The following is a 25,112-nucleotide window of genomic DNA, read 5'->3' as shown; positions in this document are numbered from 1 at the left end:
TGCCCCCTTTTGTAATGTGGTGGTATAATTAATGCAAGTATCTATTGTTGTCTACTCTGAAATGACTATCTGCATTTGGTAATTAAAAAAGAAGAAGAAGAATTTGATCCCTTCTAGTGTTTCAAGCTGTTTTGGGCTTCTGTATTTGCCAAAACTTAATGTTTTTTGTTCAAGTATTGCTGTAGTGTATTATTCAAATTATTGCTTTATATTTTCTATGAGTTTTTTGTGTATCTGAGCTTGTGCTACTAATCTCTTTGCTTAAAGGGAGATTGTGACAAAAGCTATGGATCTGACTTTGTCTTTGGTGACCATGCAAAAGAACTTATTGTGGGAGAGATCTTTGTTAGAGTCTACAATGAGGTCCCTACCTTCCAACTAGAGGTGAGATATAGCTAAAAGCTTTCTGTTAAATCTCAAACTGGTATCTGAGATGTTAGTTTCTACCAGTCTGTCAGTGCACATAGATGGTTTCCATAAGACTTAGTATTTCGTCCACTCTATCTTCAACATGAGTAGCATGTTCTGGGATACCTCCCTATTGGAGCAAAATACAATAAAAGGAACAATAAGTCTGTCAGGATAAGACTGCTGCTTCAAATGGTTCAATGCCTTTTCTCTACAAGCTTGTAATGCAGATGCTCAGGGTTGATTCAGCGATTTCAGAAGGTAGTGATTCTGTCTATATCTTTGCATATACAGGTACACACAGCTTGAGTGCTGTTGAAACAGTGGTAGCTTTCTAAGGGTATATTTAGACTTAAGATGGGTTAATATAGTCCAGATGTGTAGCTATCATACTGGAAAATGCTTCCTGCGTGGAAGAAGCTGGTGTGTTAAAAGCAGAAGTTACTCAGCTATACTTTCCTCTAGTGTGAGTGTTCCTCTAGTGTTCTTCATCACACAGCTAAAAATGCTCTTATCTTTTGTATTTAAAGCTTCCTAAAGCGTTTGCTGCAAGCCTCTTGGATTACGTAGGCTCACAAGCACAGTACCTTCACACATTAATGGCAATAACACAGACTGGGAAAGTAGAGACCAATCAGCATGGAGATCGGTTACGGAGAGTTGAAATGGCTCTGGAGGCTCTGAGAAATGTCATAAAACACAACCCAGGTAGGCTTAAAAATGAACTTCACCTATAGGCTTTCTTGTGGACAACTTTAAAAATGTAAAGCTCTGTAGTCGTATTAGCTTCCATATAGAAGGAAGCTTTTATGCTAACAGACTTTAGCATTGCTAATGGGCTATATATAGGTTTGCTTTTTCTACTGGAGAATGTTTTCAGTAAACATCTTGGTTTTGTGTGAAGTCCAAGCCTTACCTATTTTCTTCCCTGAAACACTTGAGTTTTAACTCCCGCTTCTAGCCAGCAGTTGCCAAAGCCTTAAACCTCTCAGATAAAACTGTTCCTTTATTCTTTCAAATCATCTTTAGTTGATTTTTGAGCTTCCTTGCATCAAACAAAGAAGCCCCTTCAACTGTATGCTAGTAAACACTTAAAACACATCAGAACCTCATGAAAGGAGGAGAAGATGCCCTTAAGAGCGGGCAGCTAAGACCAGCAGAGATCTATGCGTGGATATCAGTGTATAAACTGGTGAAGTCTGAAATGCTATGGTTAAAACACTTGTATTATGAGAAGCTAGAGTATTATGAGTAGTTAGAACTGACTTACGTTACTGATGACGTCTTCTAATGATAGCTGTTAGGTTCCAAACCAATCTCAGATTGGATTCTCTGTATTCTGCAGTTATAACACTGAAGGCAGTTGTTGCTGCAAATAGTAACCCTCCTCTGAACTGAGAGAATTGGAAAGGGGGGAGGTGTATTTAGAGACAAGCAGTACTGGTAGCTAATGAGAGATAACATAACCAGATTTGCAGAGTTATCCTGAAAAACAAAAACTGGTAGTCAACAACTGGCTCGGTTACTTGCCTCAGGGAGAAAGTATCCTTTCCTTCTGAAATATCATTGACTTGAGAATGTGTAGAAGCTAGACTAACAGGCAGGATTTAATTCTCTCCTAACTCTGTAGCAGACACTGTTGTGGGAGCTGTTGCAATTACTGTACCAGACTGCATACAGACATCTAGTTCTCTAGCACCTTCTGTGCAGTCAGATGTGGACTTGGAATGGCCTTCAGCAAATGTTTTGGCTAACATGAGAGAATAACTTATTTGGTCTCTTGCAGGTTCTGAATGTGAATGCATAGGTCACTTTAAGTTAATATTTTCCCTTCTGCGTGTTCATGGAGCTGGCCAGGTGCAGCAGTTGGCTCTGGAGGTAATAAAAAATAATAAAAATAAAATATTGTGGATTCTGTACATTCAGCATAAGCTTAACTGTGTAACTGTTAGAGTAGCACCTATAAACAGTCAAGATTGGGGTTTCATGGTATCAGGCAGCTTCTCCTTTGAGGAGCAAAATGATAGCTTCATGCCTGTGTCGTTGTCATCTCAGGCAAGTAAGGGAATAAGTCAGCTTGGTGGCAGGAATAAAGATAAGTGTAGTTATGTTGGCTAACAAGGTGATTTACCTCATTGAACACTACGTTGTCTTGACAGTGGTGTAACAGCTAGAATACAGTTAACTCTTGTTTCTCATCTTTTATAGGTAGTGAACATAGTAACCAGTAACCAAGAATGTGTTAACAACATTGCTGAGGCAATGGTTCTTGCCAACTTACTGGCCCTCCTGCATTCCCTGCCTTCAAGTATGTACTGTAGAGTCCTTCAGTGTCTTGTATGGTAATGGGTTTTCAGCTCATGAAACTGGTTAGAATGCAGCTGACTGAGCTTACTAACTTTTGGGTAAAAGTGTTTCAATGGGGATGATTGGAAAAACCATTCTGCATAACCAGTTTGTAGTCTTAGATATAGAAGCTGAAAAACCTGAATTAGGAAAACTTGCTTAGCATTTCATTGATTAATTATTGAATGTTTGCTACCTAAATTCTCTAAACAAGCTATGCCTGATGAGAATGTACGATTGGATGTTCTTTAACTGCCTAGCCTAATTGAACTTGGCCAGAAATCCATAAGCTGATGATTCTTAGTGTATACACTTCTGACCAGCCCTTCTCATAGGCTTTATTACAATTTTGGTGCAACTTGTTGTTAAAAATGATTGGTTTAGTTCATCTTTGTATCTGCCATGCATACAATTAACTAATCAGTTTTTTTTTTGACAGGTCGGCAACTTGTCCTTGAAACTTTATATGCTTTGACATCTAACACAAAAATAATTAAAGAAGCCATGGCAAAAGGTATAGTAATAAATCAAAAGTTAATTTTTTTGCAGCACTGGTCAGTGGCCAAATCTTACTCTTCCCTTTACAACAGTGTGGAATCTGTGATTTTTGTATGACTTAAGACCAGAAGAAAATCTGAACGTTTCCATATGTTTGTACAGGTGCTTTAATCTACTTACTAGATATGTTTTGCAACTCAACTCATCCACAAGTCAGAGCCCAGACAGCAGAGCTTTTTGCCAAAATGACTGCAGATAAGCTGGTGGGTCCAAAGGTAAGAATCTTAATCGTGTTTGTTGGAACCCTTATCTTGATGTTACCAGCTTCTCTAAAGACTGCATAGAAACAGCTCTTCCATGACTGAAACATTCATGTGAAGAGCGAACTTACTTTCTCATAAAATGATTAACCTGCTTTTAATCTGCAAGCAGATTTTTAGAAGCAGTTGTCTTTAACTACTGTAAGCAGTCAGGTTTCCATTTGTAGTATGACTTTATTGTTAGATACTTGGACTTTAGACCTGTTATTGACTATAACTATTTAAAGTGGCACTATTTCATATTGTATTATTGTGTTCAAGGAATTGGCATTATTGTATTACGAATACTTGGAGTTCCTGTCAGTAACTTTAAGCCTTATAGTATACTAAATATCAATTCTATTCATCCTTTCTAGGTTAGAATTACACTAATGAAATTTCTACCTGGAGTCTTCATGGATGCTATGAGAGATAACCCTGAAGCTGCTGTTCATATCTTTGAGGGAACTCATGAAAATCCTGAGTTAATTTGGAATGACAACTCCAGGGAGAGAGTATCAACAACAGTTCGAGAAATGATGCTAGAGTATGTGGAGACCTGCTGCCAAAGCATATTTCCTTAGCTGAGACCGCTTTTAGCGGCAGTGAACCTGAGCTGCTACAGAAAACCAGTCAGGCTGAACTCTTGAGAGAGAAGGATCTTTACAATCCAGACTCTATAGTAAAAAGAAATTTGTTTACTCCTGTATATTGTATATGTAACTGGTCAGTGGCCAACTGCAGTTTGTGCGCAATCCAGATAACTGCTCACTGTTACAAGATTTTGAAACAGGTTACAGTGAGGATAATGTGGGGTTTAGATATTGGAGCCTACTTCATGAGTGACAGGGGGAGGGAGACTAACAAGGGGTAAAGTAAGGGCAAAAACTGTTTCTATTGCTACTCATTAAAACTTTTTTTTTTTAAGGCACTTTAAACTTCAGAGGGACAACCCTGACACTAATTGGAAGGTAAAAGTAGAATATTAGTGCTTTGGGTGCCCCCAGGGAGATTGTAGAGAAGATAATATATGCATATATAGCACCTGTCTGATATGGTTTCCTCTTTCTTGTATTGACAAGTACCAACAGTAACATAACTATTTTAGCATTGAATTGATGCTTTCATTAATTATACCTTAAAATCATAGCTGCTTTATTGGCTTTTTTGGAAGGGCAGTTTCTAAATACTCTGAATTTTAGAATGGCTTAAACTTTTATAAAACTTTGGAAAGTCAGCAACTGAGAATACTGGCTTGTTGGAGAGATCAGGTCACTTATTGCATAGCTGTTGTAAACTTGCTCTTGGTAAGTGTTCAGGAACACTAGTAAGCTACTGAACCTTAATGAAAGTGACTGTCCTGAACAGTTCCATAGTGTCAGGTCAGTCAGTGAGATATGTATTGGTCTCTAGTGTTTCCGAGTATCGGTAAAAGCAATAATCAAAGCTTAAAGTAAGTTTTAAACAGATGCAGAAAAACCATCTTGATAAAAGTATAAACTAGAAGCTTCCCTAGGTTGATGGTGAAAAACCTTCATTTCAGGTTCAGAAGAAAGGAAGGAAAGGGCTGTTTCATCAGCCACACTAATACTGCTCCTCTTGAACTTGCTTACCACTGCTGTAGTTGTAGAACCAGCTACTTGTATTCTTTGCAAGGAAAGTCCACTGTGGTAGTACTACCTGCACTACTTTTTCTATTCCCACTTTCCTCATCTTTCTAAAAGATACAAGATGTTTATTGGTCTTGTACAGGTCCATTCTAGAGTACAGTGCTAGTTCAGTGATTCTTGTCTGTTTAGAACTGTGGTATTGTAGAAACAATAGCTAATTTCACAAATACTCTTTGCCAGGTAATAATTCCTTGTTCTTTACAATTCAACAGCTGCCTGAAGACTTTGCTGTGGTGTATGGTGAGGCAAAAGGTGAACTTTCAGTAGGGGGAGTCTTCTTAAGGATTTTTATTGCCCAGCCAGCCTGGGTTTTACGGAAACCAAGAGAATTTCTCATTGCACTGTTGGAAAAACTTACTGAACTACTGGAGAAAAATAACCCCCATGTAAGATGATTTTCTGACTTTGTTCTTCGAACTCTTTAGTAGTCTTGTATTGCTGCAGAGTGTTAACTTTTGATTAACTTTGCTTCTCACACTTTCTTCCCAGCATAAATGACTTTGCCTAATCATATTGACATTCTTTTTAGATAGTCAGAAAGCTAACAATCTCTGATTGTTCTCAATTCAGTGCTTTTAAAGTCCCCGAAGCCACAGAACTAGCCCCAGTAAGTCTGAGGCATATGTTAGGGTGGTGATGAGGCTTGATAAGTGTCTTAATTATTCCATGACTTACTGACCTAAACAAATGGCACCTGTTTCTTCACAGCCTAGAAACTTTCAGGTCTTGATGCACTTTCTAGTGTTGTCTTTCTGCAGCACTGATTTCCCATTCTGATGGTGTGAATTATGTGACCTAGAGTTGCCATCTGACAATTAGCTTAATACAATAGAACTAATGTTTTAGTTTGAGAACTACATGCAAGTCAGTGACTTAATGATATTGGTAATAAACTGAATTTTAAACAGTGTTCAGACAGATTTTAGGGTAGAGTTACAGGAAGAAACTGACTGCAAACTGAATATAATATATATCTTTATTAAAAAGATGTGATGGCAGTTTGCATGGGCGTGCAGCATTCAGCAAGCGTGATTAGTACTGCTGCAGAGACTGCAGAACGCCTTCAGGCATTCAAGTGGTCAGCCTAAACATCCATACTATCCCTGAGCTAGTTAGCCCATGTGCTACTGTGCGCACCTAGGCTGCACCCAGACATTGGCTTCTCTAGACACTGAAAACAGTGCTCTGTTTCAGTGTAATCTGTGTTGAAGTTAAGTGTGAATTTGTCTACTACTACTGGAGCAGATTCTTCTAACTTCCTTGTTTTAACGGTTGCAGCACTAAAAGCACTAGGAAAAATCTATACTGTAGTGCAATGGAAGTTTGAATCATTACTCCTAATATGATGATACATTAGGCTATACTGAGATATTTTGCTTTTTTTTTCTGCAGGGGGAAACCTTAGAAACTATTACAACAGCAACTGTGTGCCTATTCAGTGCCCAGCCTCAGCTAGCTGATCAAGTCCCTCCACTTGGTCATCTTCACAAGATACTCCAGGCCATGAATCACAAGAATAACGCCATTCCTAAAAGTGCCATTCGTGTCATGCACATATTGTCTGACAACGAGGTACCAAATCACTCTTGAGAAATTATTAAAGAAGTTATAAGTATGCTTTTGTTTGCTAATGTTCTTAGTGCATTAGTCTGGTACGCAGTATTTATAGTCAGAAATGCAAATATTTACAGGAGACCAGAGAATTAACAGATTAATGACACTGAGAAACTTAGTCTTGGCTGACCAAATCTGCCAGAATCATCAAGCTTAGCATAAAAAAATACAATAAAGTGTTCTGGATGTTTGTCTCCTCATAGCTTTGTGTTCGAGCAATGGCATCGCTTGAGACCATTAGCCCTCTCATGAATGGAATGAAAAAGAGATCTGATATAATTGGTATAGCCTGTGAAGCACTTAACCGAATGTTTCAGAAGGAACAAAATGACTTAGTAGCCCAAGTAAGTAGTATATTACTCTGCAGAAATGTGCGACTCTTATATTTGTCTATCTGTAATCTGTGCATAAGAACAGAGGTACCATCCAATTTAAGTGTCCAGCAGGCTTGCCAGAAGCCATCCGATTAATGTGCTTTTCATGTTGGAGAAGACAAACCAGTCCCTTACTCAAAATGTAGACCTGTTCAAGGATGTTGCCCAAGCATTGAAGCTTAATGCGTAGGATAGGGTTTTGGCTTGTTCACTGCAAAAGCCTAAGATGTGAATGCCACTAATCAAAATAAACTTTTTAAGACATGTTAAGTCCATGTTAAGCCAACTCATTTGGGTGTGTTTATAGGCTTTGAAAGCAGATTTGGTCCCTTATCTGCTAAAGCTGCTGGAAGGTATTGGCCTTGAAAACCTGGAAAGCCCATCTGCAACAAAAGCTCAGATTGTTAAAACTCTGAAGTCCATGTCTCACAGCCTACAGTATGGGGAACAGGTAAGTGCTGACAAGTCCTTAACTGGGCTTTGTGCACTTGGAATATCCAACTCTGAACAATTCTTGTCCTATCTTACTATGACTTTTATGTGTTTGACTCCACCTGAAATATTAACATCTCATAACTACAAAATCATGATGGATTGAAACTCTTCCATCTCAGGTTCTTGTGAACTCATATTGGCTCAATGAGTGGTAAAAAGCACTAGTTGGAGTCAAATCCCAAGTGCAGGAGTGTTCTATAAGCCTTCAGTTAGGCTTTTGCAGACAACTCTTCATTTGGAAACCTAAATTGCTTTTTTGTTTGCTGTGATAAATATTGCTGTAGACAGCTGCAGCAGTGTTACACACCTATATTCAAGTCAATAAAATCTGTCCTGATAACTGCTAGTTTCCGATCCCTTTCCCCTGCCCTTGTGTTGAAGGTTTTGTCAAAAGGAATAGGGTTTTTCCTCCAAGTTGGGCCTATCTTCCTGTTGTATGGGAAAAGCCCTGTTCAACTTAAGCTCTAGGCACAAGGCAAATGACTGTTTCCAGGGCTGCTTTTCCTGGTCTCCCAGGAGAATGGGGGAAGAAAGTCAAGCTCCTAAGTGATGCTGAGCCTTCCACACTGTATATTGACCTGCACAGTTCAAATGAAGAAAAGTTGTTGCAGTCTCCTCTTAAATTTGTGATTCTGTATCCTGACCTAAAATACTGCTGTCCTATTTGGTGATCCCTTCAGAATGACTTAGTTCTTGAAAATGAGTTTATTTCCCCTAGACCCTTAAGTGTCACTTGTTCATTGTGTTAATCTCTCCAAATGCTGTAGGTAAATGAAATTCTGTCTCGTTCTTCTGTGTGGAGTGCCTTCAAAGATCAGAAACATGACTTGTTCATTTCTGAGACACAGACAGCAGGATACCTCACAGGTTTGCAACCTTTTCCTATTAATGTCCTGAATCATACTGAACTTCATGACTCAATTGTGTCAGACTTAACTCTGGTGGTAGTGTTTATGCTCAGGATCTGGTGCCATCATGTTGCCTAAACACTTAATGCCATGGAAAATACTGCAAGTTTTCTAAATACTTCAATATCAAAAGCCACAATTTCTCTTGTGGTAGAAAAAAATGTATTCCTTGGCATAGTTGTCACTGTACTTATAAAATATTAGAGCTTTGCAGCACCTTTCAAATTAGCCATGTTTGTGTCCCGCTTGTGACTTCAGACATGTCTGGTGCATCTCTACAGTTTCTGATATCCACTTGGTGCAAAACCCTGTTTAACATTGAAACCAGTTGGTGAGGGGTGCATTAAGCAGAAGCAAGGAGCAGGGGAACCTGGTAGATGACAAGTCTTGCAAGTACCCTACAGTAAATACAGTAGACCTGTATTTAAATAGCTGAACTCTGTTAATTCTGCCATGCTGCTTTAGTATGAGGCATGTAATTATAGTATTGGAACAGTTTGAATGTTATTGACTTTCCTGGGAGTGTGAGGATGTCCCTTGTTGATTCAGTGGTGGTGCTCCAGTAACAATGGCCCCTTGCCTGCATTTGTGGTACACACTTGAGCACATTCGTGGTGTGCCCCTTGTGGGTCACCTGTGAGTGCTACCTGGGCTAAAGTTGTGCCCCAGGTGTGCCACCTTGATCCTGCTCACAGTTTGGAGGCAAGGCCTCTAGCTGTTCATACTGCACACATGGTGCACACTGAGGATGGCAACTGGTGTGAACTTCCATGCTGGTAATAGCATCATGTGGACATAATCCTGGTACTGTAAAATGTCATAGCATATCAAACTAGTTCTTCCTCTACTGGTGTGCAACAGTTGATAGTCATCTTTAATGACTATATTATGCTGTGTCACAGAGTCCAAAACTTAAGATATCAAAGATTATTTGCGGAACCTGAAACTCTTTTGTGCAACTACATTGTAACAAACTGTAAAGCAATACCTGGTGCGAGCTTCTGACTCCTACATAGCCAGCAACTAAGCAAGTGGGTGAGATTGCTTAGTTTTAACAGTTTAGCCTCCCAACTAATGTTTTCAAGTCCCTTATGAAAAAATTAATAAGAGCATCTCAATATGCTGTATGGAACTTTAAATCTCATCCAGTTTAATATAAGGCTCTTGGTAAAGCTTTTAAGCATAAGAACTGAATTAATAAGGCATAAATCAGATGGCATACAGACAGAAATGTTTATTGCAAGATACTGGCGTGTATTTGGGGGGGGGGGGGAAGGAAGATCCCTTAAATTCCAGAACCTGACATTCTGGAAGCAGGTGCTCAATATCTTGAGGATGAATGGTTAGGTGGCAGTACTTGAAGTCTTTCCCTATCCCACAGACTCAACACTAGCTCTGAACAGGAGTTGACTGTTCTCTTGCACCATTTGCTATCCGATGCCACTTTAAGGAATGTAAACTGTTGGTGCTGAAAAAATCTTTAGTAATCCATAAACTGTAAGTTATGGAGTAAACCCTGGCTAAAAACAAACTATCAGAAACTGTCAGGTTTGAAACTGGGGACAATGTAGCTCTACAGCTGTAGCCTGGGCATAATGTCTTATGGCCTGTGCATCATTTGACTTGCCCAATGTTTAAGTGCTTGCAAGTATAAAATGAAGATGCTATACAAATGGAAACTGAACTACTAGCTTTTTTAACCTGCCTTATCTTGTGTTCTGCCTATCTCTTGCTTCAAATTGCTTTGCTATTTGCACTTCCCTTAAACTTTCCCTTGCTTATTTCTCTTTCCCTCAGGTGTCTCCTCTCCTTCCCTTCTAACTGGCAGCAGTCCCCTTCACCTGAGAAGTGGGCTTTAGATCTGCTCTGCCAGGCAGCTTGCTAACTTCTGTGTAGCTCTCTAAAGCAGGTAGATACCATCTTGCAAGATGCATGCTGCATTTGCTGCCTTCCAAGTAATAGATGCATGTCAAAGTTGTAACAAATGTGGAGTCCCAAGCTGCAAAACACTAAAACTTGTCATCTTTAAGCACACAGCAGCAGAAAACTAACAATGCAGCAGCTGATACTTGCTGATACTACAGATGCATTAAACTTCTCAACTGTTAAAATACTCAATTATGGAAAGATTTGAAGGAGGAGAAATGGTGGCATTTTTGCACTAGGACATGCAAAAGTGAGTCTGGCTCTTTGCAGGTGTCACCAACAGGCTAGTAAAGAGGAGTGCCCTTTGGGGGTCAGGAGCTCTTTACCAAAGGCACCACATGCTTTGCTCTCTTGCTTGCAGTAGCATCATAGGGCTGTCAACAAACAACACTGGCATTCTGGCTCTAGGCTGTGGTGTGAGAAGGGAGGGTGGGGGGATGAAGGGATAGTAAATATGGGAGACCTTAAGGGAAGTGTAAAGGACCAAGCAGAACTCTTCCCTATTCAGGATTATTGACTTCATAGGCTGAAGATCTGGAATCAGTATTAATTCAAACATGTTGGGTGTGGGCAGTTTTCTACAATTACTAATTTGATAAGACTTACCCTTAAAACACCTCATGTTGCAACATGAGTAGTTTTATAGCTGTTGCTGGAGATTTCTATAGTGACTAAACTAAGTCCAAGCATTGAGAAGAGAGGCTTTGTTTGCAGTACAAAACTGACTGACCCATGTAGTCATCTGTTTAGATTGGCTAATGTAAGGTGTTCTCTATCTCTGGTATAGAGTCTGTGCATCCCAAGAATAGTTTTCTTCCTTAACTGAAGGCACAAAGAGCTGCCCTAGACAAACATGAGGCGGTTCTGCTGGCTCGTGAGGCAGTACGGTGAGCTTGCTTCAGTTATGTGGTTGGGAAAACCCTTCCAGTGCTGAAAGCATAAATGTGGAGTAATGGAGTGCATGACTGAAGTCATTGCACTTCTGCAGCAGGTCCTTTCCTTAGCAAAGGAAGCCCCACCCCACCCATTCCCTGGTGGAAGATGAGATGGATAATACTGTTGGTATTTTTGTAATCTATAATGGTGTACTGGAATAGAAAAAATGCTGTGCAAGTCTAAGAATGGTCTATGTAAATCACTTTATTTAGTGACTATGAGGACTAAGACCCCTTAATTCCTAGTGTTCCTAGATTGTGAAGAAGCTGAAGCTAAACTAAAACTTCTAAATCTTGTTTAAGGTGGTTGACTTGGATGATGTATTTGAATGCTACCAGAGAGAGTAAGGCTGTTTAATCATTTTAATCAAGACTAATCACCAATATTCTGTTTTTTTTTCTTTCCCCAAAGGCCCTGGAGTTGCTGGTTACCTTACTGCAGGGACAACATCATCTGTAATGCCCAATGTACCACCCCCAGTAGACAGTGATGTAGGAGATGTCAGCTAAGGATTGGAAATTCTTGTGGAAAGACAAAGGCAGACTGGCCAGTGATGAGGAACAGCACTTTCCTCTAATGTTGAAGTGAACTTACTGCCTTTCCAAATCTTTAATGATAGTGTTATTCCTTTTTCTATGACTGTTTTTTAGGAAAAAGTCAGTGATTCTAACTACCACACTGTAACATAACAAAGCACTCTGTGGATCAGTTGAAATGGGTACACAAGAATTTTTTCTTGTATGTAAGCACATTTTGTTCCTTTATATTTGTTTACAAGACTGTGAATCAAACTTTCCTAGTTTTTATATTTTATGAATTAGCATGACTGGAGTTGAGCTACAGTCTAGAGGAATTGGGCTAAATCACTTTGACCTCACTGACCCCCACTAAAAGGGCATTCCCTTCTCTTCCCAGCCTGACATGATCATTCTGTATTGAACATGACTTGCAAAGGGTTTGTCCCTGCCCAGTTCACTGACCTTAATCATTAACATTATCTTCCTGAGATCAAACAGCATTAGACATTCATATGTATAACTGGCTTTACCAAATTGAAAAAGCTTCAGCAAAAAACTTTAAGTTGACATGTTATGTAAGAAATTAGTGTAATTGTGAAATGTTCTATACATTATCCAGTATATAAAAACTTTCTATATTGAGTGTACATTATACAGATCATTCATATGTACATACAATTTTAAAATAAAGGGAATTAAGAGCCTTGTTAATGAGAAAGGAGGTGTTCTTATGTAGCTGTTCTTTGGGTGGTATGGGGAGAAGGGGGTGGTGGACCTTAATTTGAGTGCTGTTAAGTAGGGTTCCTTGGGAGTTCCTTGGGTTGTGTGGGTCTTGACACATCCCTCAGGTAGTAGAACTCCTAAACCACAAAACAAGCTACACCATACACTTGTTTCTATTTGAACTACAGTTCAGCAACTGACTTGTTGATATTCTCAACTTCCTATGAAACATTCTTGGCAGGAAGTGAGAGGATACTAAGATGAATGGAAATATAAACAATCATTACTGCTTTTTTTTTTGAGATCATAGTCTTGTTTTTTCTGCACAATGAAGTAATAAAAGTATGAAACTTATTTGCAGAAAGCTGCCAGTTCTAGTTACTGGGAGCTATCAGTCTTATCTCTACAGCCTGACTTCAGCAGCTGTTGCCCTTCAGGTGAACAGTTATCTGGCTTGGCTCAGTCCTCAAGATGAGACTCCAAAGTTCTGACCTTGAGTCCTATGGTTCTTCACTCCCCAAGCTCCAACAGAAGAGTAATGTTAGCTGGGAACTGAGACCTTTGCAAGTGAAGGATTGTTTATTGGTCTTTGGGGGGGGAGCAGCATCCTTAAGTCAATTGTTGATCAACCCCGTACAAGCTGTAAATGTGCACACATGCTGGAAAGATTGTCCTGCCTTACAGAATATTGCACTGTAGGTTCTATTTCCTATAATGTACCTGGCTCTGTTTGAAGAATTTGTGTTAAGTAGGTAATATCAAAGAACAAGTTATTGGTGAGTATTGTTGCAGTGATGGAGTTGAGGAACCTCTGACCTTTGAGAACTTCAGAAAGGTTAAAAGGGCTTTGGCTCAGAACAAATAAAGCATTTTAGGCCTGTTAGGAAAGTGAACTTTATTCAATACCGTAGAGAACTCAGACAATTTTGAGTGTTTAAGGTACTCTTACTTCACAGATAAAGTCTACAGACTTGCAGCAAGCCCCTGATTTGTAAATGCAGTAATTAATTATAAGGAAGGGTTAAGGGAATACATCTTGCTTCAAGCCAGAAGCAAGTTTTTGTACTCATCTAACTTGAGCTTTAACAACACTGTATTGTTCAAAGCAATCTTTCCTAAATCCTCCATCTGTATGAGATGGCTTTAGGCTGACATTAAATTTTTGCAGTTAGCTTCTTTGATTGGTCAAGTAGTTCCCACCTTGCAATTGTTGAGAGATGAACTTCATCAGGCCCATCGGCCAGGCGCAAGGTCCGTATATAAGCAAACCTGTGTAAGAAAGTCTGAATTAGGGGTGGATTCTAATCCTGTTACAGCAGCAAATTCTCTGCACTATTTTTCCTGTAGCCACACTTCTCAAATACTATTGGTCTTTTTTTTTAAAAAAAAAAGCTATTTTAAGGGAGATACAGAGGAAAAAATCTTGGTGGGATTGCTTCTCTCCAAGGATCTAGAGGATAGGATTGACCTTAGGAAACAGGTCCTCAGTGCTGCAGATGATAAGAAATATTTTGAGTGCCAAATGAGGGTGTTTTGGGTTTTTTGGGGGGGGTCTCCTAAGGGCAGAGCAATGCAATTGCTTTAGGATTGATTTATTAAAAGCAACTGTTGACATTTCATAGCTTATGTATTAGTAAGCTTGACTAGTGGATGTGTGGCCTATTGCTTCAGGCTACCTGAGGTGAACAGGTAAAACTATGATCTTAAAAGGAACCCTAGAAACTATAGATAAGCCTCCCCTACTCACATAGAAGCCAAAGGAAAATCCTGGGAAACTCCAGCTCCACCACAGACTTGGATTGCACAGTCGATCACTTTAAGGACAGCTCTAGGCACAACCACTTTGGTCATGGCTACCTGTAGTTAAGAGAACTCACATTATCAGCAATAGCTCTATAAGTGAATGAAAAGTGCATCTGACTGTTACTGAGGACTGGTAGCATACAGTACAGGATTTGCTCTTTAGACTGAAAGAGAGCTCTGCTGCTTCTATTCCATACATAAGGTAAAATTGTTTGAGGGCAATGACTACCCAAAACTACATCCTTGTGTTAAGAGACTATTGAGCAATGCTTTCACTTCTTTAATTTTTAAATACTTCATCAGACTGATCTTGAAGTCTTTAAAGTGAGAGTGCTTTCCAGTTTTGTTAGAGCCAAAAGCACATCTTAAGGGTGTCTGCTTTCTGTATGAAGTCGTGTGGTAAGGCCAATTTTTTGTGAAATATTGTAACTTAAATTTCAACCAGCTGTCTTCTGAAAATGCATCAGTATTTCCCCCCCCACCTGACACCCACTCCTATCAAAAATAAATAAATAAAAATCACCTCTTTCCTTGCTTGTCTGTTGCCCAGCATGTCTATAATGCTAGCTGTTTTCAGTGTAAGTAATCGAGCCTGTTCTATGCTAAGGCGGCATTCAGCAATCCAGTGGGCAACAACTTCCTGAAGAGACAAAACAAGGAAATGAGCATAAAATCAGTTAAGGCCTTCTAGCTTGCCAGGGTAAGCCTGCCCTAAGGAAGACCCCCTCTGTTCCTCAGCTTATGCATTTCCAGTCATTTAGAGACATCCTTGGGCAAATTAAAGCTAGTCTGACACACATAATCTAATACAAAAACAAAAAACCCACCCCCTTGACTGATACAAATGCTAAGGCCACAGCAATCGGTTCTTGGCAGGAAAGCACAAGAGGGAAAAGAAAATCCAGATTCCAGTTCATCTTCATTTCCTTGGTCAGGCACATTGCTTGCTAACAATTTTCCTGAAGCCCTTCAGAGCCTGCTTTTTACTCCCTACTTTTCTTGACCTGATCCCACTACTCCCAGCTGTGGCTCTGCCCTTCCACAGTACAAAACCAGGGGCAGGGGGGGAAGAGGAGCGAGAGAATCAGTTCTGTTTTCTCCAGCTAATGATGGTGGTGTGTCACATGCCCAGGCAAACAGCTGCAGGGTGGTGCCTGCTGCCTTTGTCCTTTCGCATTGATGATGAATTAGTAGCTCCCTTGATTCAAAAGAAGTTTGAAACATGGTCTGCTTGCTTGCAATAAGATCTTGGCAGCCCTTTCCTGCTGGTCTCACATAATTCCCAGTGCAGCCTGCATACTACATTATAAAAATGGTCCGTGCGATGCCTGTTGGTGCTGAAGCCGTTTGGAGCCTCAGCCAGCCTCAGGCACAAAGGTACCTCTTCCTGGAGCCTGCATTTTGTAGCCTTGGCACACACAGGAGGCATGTGCTGATATGCAGCGCTCGCTTCAGTGCAAGGTCGCGAGTGGCTTGGCTTAGCTCATGCCAACAAAGGTGGTCTCAGCCAGTGCAGCCCCTTGAGAAGTGACACAGCGCTGGGGGCGTCCAGACACTCCCCTCTGCTGGCAGCTCCCAGGCTGTAACCTCCACGTGAGCAGGGGTGACAGCTTGTTACCCAAGGGAGCCAACAGCTTCACCTCTTTCTTAAGTGTCCCAGAGCTGAGAAGAACCACTGCACCTGCTTCAGCTATGAATTTGGCCCATAGGTCTTGTCTGTAGCTTTGTCAAACATCATTATTTTTACCTCAACAAGCTTCTGAGAAACACAAAATGCTCCCCGTCTAACTGCTTATGTTAATTCTAGGTTGTGGTAGGGAGTGGAAATGCAGCCATGACATGACTGGAAACAGATATATAAGCTTACTCTCTCTGCATCTGTACAAACATTTTCTATAACCTGTGCCAGACACTAATTCAGTTTCCTGTTTCCATTGCCTTTACTTGTTTTTTCCAATAAATTCATCTTATCTGTTGGATGAGAATCAGGAACACTTGAAATCTGATAGGCCAACTAGTAAATGCTAAAGACTCCTACAAAAAGCAAACTGTTATCTTTTTATTACGCCCCTTAATAAAAAAATAGCAATCACTTTCTCAGGTAACAGCATGTCAATACCAGAGCTAGGTAAGACCAAAATCCCACCCTAGTCTTGGTTCAGTCTGTACATTCATAAGTACAAATGACTGATTGGAGAAGTATAATTTTTTAGTCAGACATATGACTAGATCCTTGAATGTGTCTGGCAATGAGGAACAGAGATATCTAGGTGGCAAATTTGATACAAAATAGACTGTGGCTGCAAAACACGTAAACTAAATGCCTGAAAAAATATGTCCAAACTGATCACTTAAAGCAGGCCAAAACTACGCTAGCAAAACTGTATTCAAATCCAAAGGATATCCAATTCATTACAAGGAAACAAAATTCCTGGAGAGCAGAGTCAAAAGTGGGAGCCTCACAATGTGATTTTCTCCTTTGCCATTTGAGCCATTGTTAATAGCAATTCAAGGCTAGGGCACATCCACTACAGTCTCCATTATTGGAGTCACAAGGTTCTGTGTAGACAAAACAAAGAGTGATGTCTGGAGTATGTGAATTGAAACAAAAAGGGAACACACTTACGTGATGGTACAATTTCTTCCCAAAAGTCACTCTCTCTGCTGCACGCTGGCACAGTATCTGTAAAGCAGTTTCAGCTGCACCAATTGACCTCATGCAGTGATGAATACGGCCTGGCCCAAGCCGACCTTGAGCTATCTCAAACCCTCTTCCTTCACCTGGTTGAAAAGAAAAACATGCACATGCAGATCACCTGATTCTTGCTTGACATGATCCATGGTTCAGAAGAGAAGTGGCCACATGGCAAGACAGCTAGAGGCAAGGTTTTCACAAGTTTATTTTGCAGGACTCTTGGGTTTGTTTACTTTAACTAAATCTATACTGACACACTGTTAATACTACTTACAGCACACTAAGCTGGTTTCTGAGAGGGTCTGATATACTTGTTTTAATTAAAATGTTATTAATCTTACATTGAAAAATACATTTATGAGATTTGGTATGAGAATCTGGGGGAAGAATTGAGGTTTCCAGATCTAAGGGCTACTCAAGCAAGAAGGCTCTCTCAGAAAAAGAAATATAGCCGGGAAGAAACTATGGAAACCCTGGCTTCTCTCCCAAATGAGAGAACAAGAGCAGAATTCTCCGTGCAGAAAGTTACAAGTGCCAGCCTGCTCGTACACATGTTTGAGACCCTGGCTCAACCAATCTTGCTGGACACACCTTATCTAAAGAATCCCCTATTAGCTGTTTGCAATAACTTATGGTGACTTAAAAAAAATAAACCACTATTTCTTAAAATTTGTGTCATCATTATATGTACTAAAAAGGTATTAATACCAAAACTCACCCAGTATTATATTAGAGAGAGGTACTCGCACATCATTAAAGTGTATCTCAAAATGTCCTCCATGGATCTCATCTACAGATATACAGAAAATACAACAGCAGGGTAAAACAAGGAGGATAGTGCATGCAGAAGAAAAAATACAGGCCTTCAATTCCTATCCCTTTTTCTATATATGCATTTTACTGGTCTATTTCATATATAGCATTTATTAGTATTACTGCAACTCCTGAGATAATTGCTAACAAATCAGTACAAATATAGCTGATAAATATGGTCTCCTTACCCAGGTAGCCAAACACCGAGAGGGGTCTTATGAGCTTCAGCCCTAGAGTGTCCATAGGAACAATGATCATACTGTGCTGCTTGTACCTGATCAAAACAAGAGGAACAAGTTCTGATCAACTTTAGGCCTCCTTGCCTGCCCCTCACTTTTTATGTTCTAGCCCCAACTTAGCACTTGTCTAAAGCAATCTTTGAGATTTACCTATACTGACTGCAGCCATCCTGTCTGCTTGCAGTGTGGCATGCATACTTCAATGCTCCTTGAACCACCAGTCAAGAAGCAAAAAGGTGCTACCGGCATCTAACACACCACGACTGAAAAAAATACTATTTTCTGTATACATTTCTACCACCTGGTTCTGTATCACCCAGTCCATTTCCTTTTTTCCCCGATAAAAAGAAATCCTCCTTTTTGTTCTCAAAACATGTTTATCATCATCATCATCATCATTTTGGCTTGCCCAGTTTAGGAAAATAATCCCCATTTTCAAATTTCTTCAGAATGTTTAAGGGCAGGACTGGAGACGACCTCTCAGGTGCCTGAATTCAGTCTCCAATTCCAGCAGGCACAATATCACATAATCCCCTCCATGAACTTTTGTTCATCTTCCAAAAGCTCAGCAGATGCCTCTGCCTGTACAGCCACTGCACAAACAATTTGTACACTGTAAGAAAGCTACTGCTTACTCCCATTGGAATCCAGTCAAACCAAAACTTAACATTATCAGTGGAATTTAGGCTCAAATCCAACTAAGAGATATGAATGTTTCCAATTTTGTGCATCACAAGCTGCATGATTTCAGCGAAACCAGTCACAAAGCGTACTATTCATCACATGCCTAAGTTTTGGTAAGAGCCAATTTTAGTTTTGTAGTAAGAGCTGAACAACAGATGCCTTAGTATTTCTTTTAAGCAAGAAGAGGGAAGCATTATATTTACATATACAGGAATGTGAATAATTAGGTTGATTAATAACATTCTCTCTGCTCACATAATTCAGAGGTATGTATAATTCTGATTTTTCTACCTGCAGATAATTTTGTGAAAAACTCAGTACATAACTTCAGGTCTCTGATATGGCATTTGTATTCATTCTGTTCAGGAAAACTCTAAAAAGGCTTGTTTTTATTATCATTTAAGCAAGCAATTCTTCCTCCCATTAAAAGTGGTTTAAATACTAAACTTAAAAAGTAAATTGTAAGTTGGAGATACTGGAAATCTCTAATTAAATAAGAAAAAGGGACTATGCTACTAATATGAGAGTATAACAGCCCACAAAGTGTCAGATGCATTTGGATATAAATTCTTTTTGACCCCGGACAAGAACCAACTCTCCTCTCCTCCTCCAGGTTGATCCCAGCAGAGGGTCAGGATGCGTGCCAAGGGGACCTCATGTCACAGCGACAGTGACAGCAGGAGAGTGCAACACACTGATGCCAGCCAGGGCACAAAATGGGACATTTAGCAAACAGGTGGCCACATGCCAGTGGGTGACACGGGGCACCTCTCACTCCCACCCACCTTGCCCGTGTACAAGGGTTGGCTCTGCACACAGACCACACATCCGCCAGAGCTTGCTGACTGCTGTAGTTTCACAACCAATTTAAGCCAGCATAAGCCAACACTGCCAGGAAAGAAAGCTGTCCCACTCTCCTGCAGGTCAAAGAACTGATCCAGATTAAAATTAACATGGCCAAGACAAAGTTAGTGAACCCAAAACATTTTCCTGTTCCAATTCATCACACAGATGCACAAACACTTGAGCTAGCGCAAGGGAGGGGAAAGCACATGGCTGCAGCTTGGTGACAGTGAGAAGGTTGGGATGCTTCAGTCGACAGCAAACCAGGAGCATGGTCAGCCACGTTTTTCTCTAAACAGACACACCACAGAGGATTAAAATTCCTCTGTAAATCACGACCGCGTCTGACAGACCAAGGCAATTAATGTTATCCCTTTTAATAAAGTTTTTGTAAGCAGTGACTCCTCTGGGAAACGAAGTTTAGATAAGTCTTTGAATATCCTAGGTATCCATACCTGGATGCTGAGGAATTTTTGGTTTTGCCCATTACAATTGCAACTTTGCAATTTGGATTCCCAGCACCTTAAAAAAAAAAAATCACAAACATAAAAATAGTTTTCAATATAAAAATTTCCATGTAGAAGCAAATGAAGTTTCATATTAATAGATCGTACTCTCTTCCTTTCATGCTACAGGAGCAAAAGCATGCAATCTATTTCTGTGTTTATACTCTGAGTAATCAGACTGAGAAAGAATACATCTTATTGCTTAACATGTAAAAGGGAGTTGACTTGCGGGAGGGGAACAATCAAAAGCCAAACATCCAAACACTCCAGGATCTGGCTCCATTTTCTATTCCTATGAAAGGAGAACAAGAAGGTACTTGAAAAGGAATCTAATTACCTCTGTCTCCACTACAGTTAAGCAAATAAGTGTGACATAACAGCACACATGAAGGTTAGATGCTGCCATTTCAAAAGCAAAACTTCTTAAAGCTATAAAGACTGGAGGATCTACGTAGGAATTAAATGTTGACCACATTATAGCCATCAAATTAGGCAAATAAGGCTATTATAAGGGTTACCATGACTACTTTGCTACTATTCCAGCGTAACTTCTCTGGAATGAAGGGTTTTCCCCCCCTTTATGCAAATGATCATAGTTTACACTACCAAAAAAAAACTCAGTGGAAATTGTTATCTGCAAATAATCTCCTAGCATTTCAAGACACCGACAACATTATTTGATACACGTTTTTGTAGCGTGAAAGCTAGAAGTTTAATGGAAAAGTCCTAAAATAAGATTCTACCATAGTTTAAAATGCATCATATTTCTAAGACAACTTAATCCCTACCATCTTTTTTCTTTAAAAGTTTCTTAGTAAAAAAGCATGCTCTCATTCCTTTCAATGTCTCACAGGGACAATAAAGCCAGGGAAAAGAGGGCAGGAGTATACTTGACATATGCGACAATCAGCAAAATTTCTGTTGCTATCTCAATAAAGATGATAAGCTTCACAGAGATAAAATTCAAGACCTGATCCCCACCAACTTCATTTGTGTTGATGTCAGAAACAAAGATGACTATTTAAGTTCTCTAGCAGCTGCTGTCACAAGGTTTGTGAGCCTCTGGTCTAGACAATACATCCACCTGGCTTTGAGAAGAGCTACTTCCGTATTAGAACAGCCACTGTGACAGCTGGGAAGTCTACCGCAGTGGCAGAGAGATTTATTTCAATCTGATAAACTTGTCTGTTTTGAGGGCCAGACTGCTGGTTGTTTACTTTCCTCTTCTGCAATACAGTATTCAGCTGTGGATTTAAAAGCGGGGTTATTTGTCACACGTACCCCATAAGCTGTCCAGCACTAATGAGCTAAAATATCTGAGTGAAAATTGGGGGGGGGGGGGGGATAAATCAGCTTGGTAAAAAAAAGAAGGGGTATCTCAAACAGATGTCCCATTTGGGCAACTATAGCAAGCAGGTGACCAGCTGAAAAATAGAACAGTGAATGTTTTACAACATACTATCCTGCAAAGAGAAATGCTATACTCTTAAGAGGTATCTGACTTTTCTCATTCTCCACAGCAGGTGAAGAATTGCACAAGTGGCATTTTCTAAATCACATTCATCTTGAAATGAGGCTTACAACAAAAGATATTTTGACTTTCTGGAATGACTACTTAAACAGTTTTATAAACTATCCTCAAGTCACATCCCTGTCTCCAAAAAAGACAGAAGAACTTCACCACATCGTTTGGGAAAAAAAAAAAAAAAAAAATCGGAAGAAACATTTATGTTGAACCTAGCAAAGAGTTCACAGAGAGCTAGACATCTGGTTAGAAGTCCTAAATCATTAGCACAAATAATTTCTTGGAAGGCAAATGAATAGTTCAATTTCATACGTATTTTTTCCCATCTGAACATGCCAAAGGAAGACAGCTTCCTAGCTTTTCCAGTCCTTAGAGCCTGAAGTTCTGAAAACACAAAACAAATTTTATCCAACACTGACCATAAACACTAGAAACAACTTCTCATCTAAAGTAAGACTCTGGCAGACTCCAGTGCTTTGGAAAAAATGCAGAATGCCTGAATTAAATAAATCTCTCATTTGTAAATGACATTTTTATTTTACTTACAAAAATCAAAGAAGCTGCAGGAGGACGAGGGGAAGAGTAGGAAAAAGTCTGTCATTTTTGCAGGAATTGTAAGTAGTTTTGCCAGAAACTCAAAATTCAACAAATAGAGCAGAGATTTTAGAAGGTCAGTTTTAAGCATATATCCATATTAATAAGCTTTTGTATAAGCTTTTACATATATATATGCCTGCACAACCCATCCAGAACTTTAAACTGACAGTGCTGCTGCATTTGGAAACACTGAAAGCTTAGCCAATGTACTATATTTTTAAACCTTTCATGGAGCTCACATAAGCAAAGACAATGATATGTAAAAACGTGCTTAGAGGGTTGATCACAGCCCTAATAGAAGCCTAATCTTCACTATCAGAGGGTATAAAATGCTTAAGATTACAGGCTTTCACATAATCAAGTTAAATGGGTTCTTTGTTGGTAAGAGCACTAAACGTGGCAGAGGCATGGACAGTACAAGCTTTACTTAAAGAAGCTGCCACATAATACGGTTTCAAAAACCAACAGCACTTAATCTTTGCAATCTAGTTATCTGTTTTACAGTATCCAGTCTTTCAATCTTTAGCTAAGAAGGATACGGCAGGACAACCTACTACTTGAATGCCCAGAATAACTGTCTCTTGCCACGGTGGCTGCTGCACTGGTGAGCATGACAAGTTGCCTCTCCCTGCTAAAGATCAGGGATCTGCAGTGACTTGTACAGACTCGGCAGCTTCCTAGGAGGGTCCTGATAAATAGGTGTTCTCAACTCTCCTGCAAGCAGAAACTGGACTGAGTAAGGCAAATGACAGTGTGGCATTAGCTGCTGTCATATGAAGGTCTTCTACTGGAGAAAAGGGGCCCCCAAAAGGCTGCAGAATCGTCCATCCACTGGCACAATCCAGTTCTGTAGCTTTCTCTCATCTTCCCCAGCCAACACTGCTGGATGTCTGGTTCGCATACAGCAAAGATTATAAAGTGGCTGCAGGCAAATTGACTACAACCAGAAAAGACAGCGACAACATGAGAAAGCAATGCACACTTCTGCCGCAAAGCACTGAGGGCTATTCGATTCTGCCACTGAATGTGGCCTCTAGATATTCCCAGCTAGAGTTCACAGTCACTGATGGCGCCAGTGAAAGCAGCTGCTGTAAAGAGCTGTAAAGGTTTTTTTCCCCACCTTCATCCCATTTTTATATAGCCACAAGTGCTTCTTAGTTAAGCAAGATCCATTGTCATTTTGCATTCACTCTCTTATTTATTAAATGGTTCTTTGTTATGTTTGAGCCTATAAGGCTGTACTAAAATCTAGTATTACACGACCGCAGTATTTCTGTACCCTGACTGGACAACTGTGTCCTCCCCATAGCCTGCAAAATTATGAGGACTTAAGGCACTGTAGTAAACACCACAGTATTTACATGATTTGCCTTCCTACAGTCTGCCCACAGCACCTCTTAGCCACTGATAACACAAATACTTTTTCCCCAGTCACTGCATAGATGTATTTCTTTGGGAGCCTTCTCAGTTCTACCCTGATTATTCTATCTTGTTGGGCACCGTGTTGAAATGAAGACCATTTAGGAGAACTGCGAGATACCCTCCGCTTTTTAAAGAGAGCTAGCTCAGGCCTCTAAGCAGTGATGTTCCTTGCAAGAAGCAGGGATGCTAGAAGTCACTCAAATGTCCTTATCTGCTATTGCAAAGAACACGAGTAAAGTGCTGTGATAACTCAAGATGAAAGCATTACAGAAATATGCATGATACTGCACACTTTCTATGGTCTCTAATTCTTTTCCCAGCCTGTTTTGCTTTCTTTTTGTGAATCCCAATGAAGCTAGAAGCACTGGTAAGCATCTGCCTGTTGCATTCTTCGTGGCCCATTTTGAAATTCCTTCCTTTCACATATTCCAAAATAGCTTAAACACAGACAGATGGCTAGTTCAGCTGTAGCAGGGCCATCTTTTTAGTCAGCATGCCAAAAAGCAAAACCTGACCTGTGGTCTGCCCAAAATCTCTATTATTTGGTAACAATATTGCATTTACTGAAACTCACTGGACTGCTGCTACAGGATATAGGATAATCAATACAGAACAAAACCTTTAGAAGACTACAGGCAGCTCCAGATACTCTGCATACACAAGAGAACAATCTGATGCTGAGCAGACTGTGCAAATTTAAGTAATATACAGTCATTTTAGGAATTCTTAATATGAGAGTCCATGCCTCAGTGTAGAGATAATATCTGCATGTGACTGCAGAATTTTTCCATCTTCCCTTTCCTGTAACTGTATCAACTTTCTATAATCTAGACAGCACACTGCAAATGGAAGGAACAGTATCTTTTTATTTTTCCTCTTGCCTTCCTGCCTTGCTTGCAGATCCTGTACAAATATTATCAAACACTAACTTGATTATGAGTCTGACTGTAGTAACATTCAAGTCCCTGAGAACTCTCTCACAGGGTGCAGGACTATCTGCTTATACTCTGGTTAAAAAACTTACCACTTGCTTTTATGTCTTTTCCCTACCATCTTCCTGGTTTTGTTCACTATCACATAGCCACATACTGAAAGAGCCACCCCCTAATCCCTCAAAAAAACCCCACACCCTTCTATTATACCCTGCTAAAAAGTTATTTAAAATGGGATATAAGGATCCCTTAAAACCTTGTATAGGCAGCCATCAAAACTGCAGTACTGCCCTGATGAAAATATATACCGGTTCTCTATTGGTGACTCTGCCCCAAAC

General features: G+C 40.0%; 2 protein-coding genes across 6 annotated transcripts in view; one reads left to right on the top strand and one right to left on the bottom strand.

Annotated features, from left to right (window-relative positions):
• The window catches only part of DNAJC13 (DnaJ heat shock protein family (Hsp40) member C13), a 59,588-nt gene extending 46,264 nt beyond the window's left edge, over window positions 1–13,324 (top strand). For 4 of the 5 annotated variants that reach the window (XM_067291395.1, XM_067291393.1, XM_067291396.1 and 1 more), the window contains 14 exons: window positions 268–384; window positions 939–1,116; window positions 2,195–2,286; window positions 2,617–2,716; window positions 3,194–3,268; window positions 3,415–3,527; window positions 3,929–4,098; window positions 4,480–4,522; window positions 5,434–5,607; window positions 6,614–6,793; window positions 7,039–7,179; window positions 7,517–7,660; window positions 8,472–8,571; window positions 11,886–13,324. In XM_067291395.1, the coding sequence (XP_067147496.1) occupies window positions 268–384; window positions 939–1,116; window positions 2,195–2,286; window positions 2,617–2,716; window positions 3,194–3,268; window positions 3,415–3,527; window positions 3,929–4,098; window positions 4,480–4,522; window positions 5,434–5,607; window positions 6,614–6,793; window positions 7,039–7,179; window positions 7,517–7,660; window positions 8,472–8,571; window positions 11,886–11,983 (1,725 nt within the window). In that variant the 3' untranslated portion in view covers window positions 11,984–13,324. Of the gene's footprint in view, window positions 1–267; window positions 385–938; window positions 1,117–2,194; window positions 2,287–2,616; window positions 2,717–3,193; window positions 3,269–3,414; window positions 3,528–3,928; window positions 4,099–4,479; window positions 4,523–5,433; window positions 5,608–6,613; window positions 6,794–7,038; window positions 7,180–7,516; window positions 7,661–8,471; window positions 8,572–11,885 lie in introns of those variants that run through there. The other variant, XM_067291397.1, reaches the window with a different exon arrangement.
• Window positions 13,325–13,380: 56 nt separating this feature from the next.
• Window positions 13,381–25,112, bottom strand: part of ACAD11 (acyl-CoA dehydrogenase family member 11) — a 34,245-nt gene continuing 22,513 nt past the window's right edge. The window contains exons 14-20 of the mRNA XM_013950777.2: window positions 20,248–20,314; window positions 18,215–18,300; window positions 17,932–18,003; window positions 17,145–17,299; window positions 15,042–15,158; window positions 14,463–14,572; window positions 13,381–13,984 (exon numbers count right to left, since the gene is read on the bottom strand). Coding sequence (XP_013806231.2) covers window positions 13,870–13,984; window positions 14,463–14,572; window positions 15,042–15,158; window positions 17,145–17,299; window positions 17,932–18,003; window positions 18,215–18,300; window positions 20,248–20,314 — 722 coding nt within the window. The 3' untranslated portion in view covers window positions 13,381–13,869. The remainder of the gene's footprint in view (window positions 13,985–14,462; window positions 14,573–15,041; window positions 15,159–17,144; window positions 17,300–17,931; window positions 18,004–18,214; window positions 18,301–20,247; window positions 20,315–25,112) is intronic.

The sequence above is a fragment of the Apteryx mantelli genome, chromosome 2 (assembly GCF_036417845.1).
Source record: "Apteryx mantelli isolate bAptMan1 chromosome 2, bAptMan1.hap1, whole genome shotgun sequence".
Classification (NCBI taxonomy): Eukaryota; Metazoa; Chordata; class Aves; order Apterygiformes; family Apterygidae; genus Apteryx; species Apteryx mantelli.
Note: the sequence above shows the minus strand (reverse complement) of the source record. Positions and strands in the feature narration are given on the sequence as shown.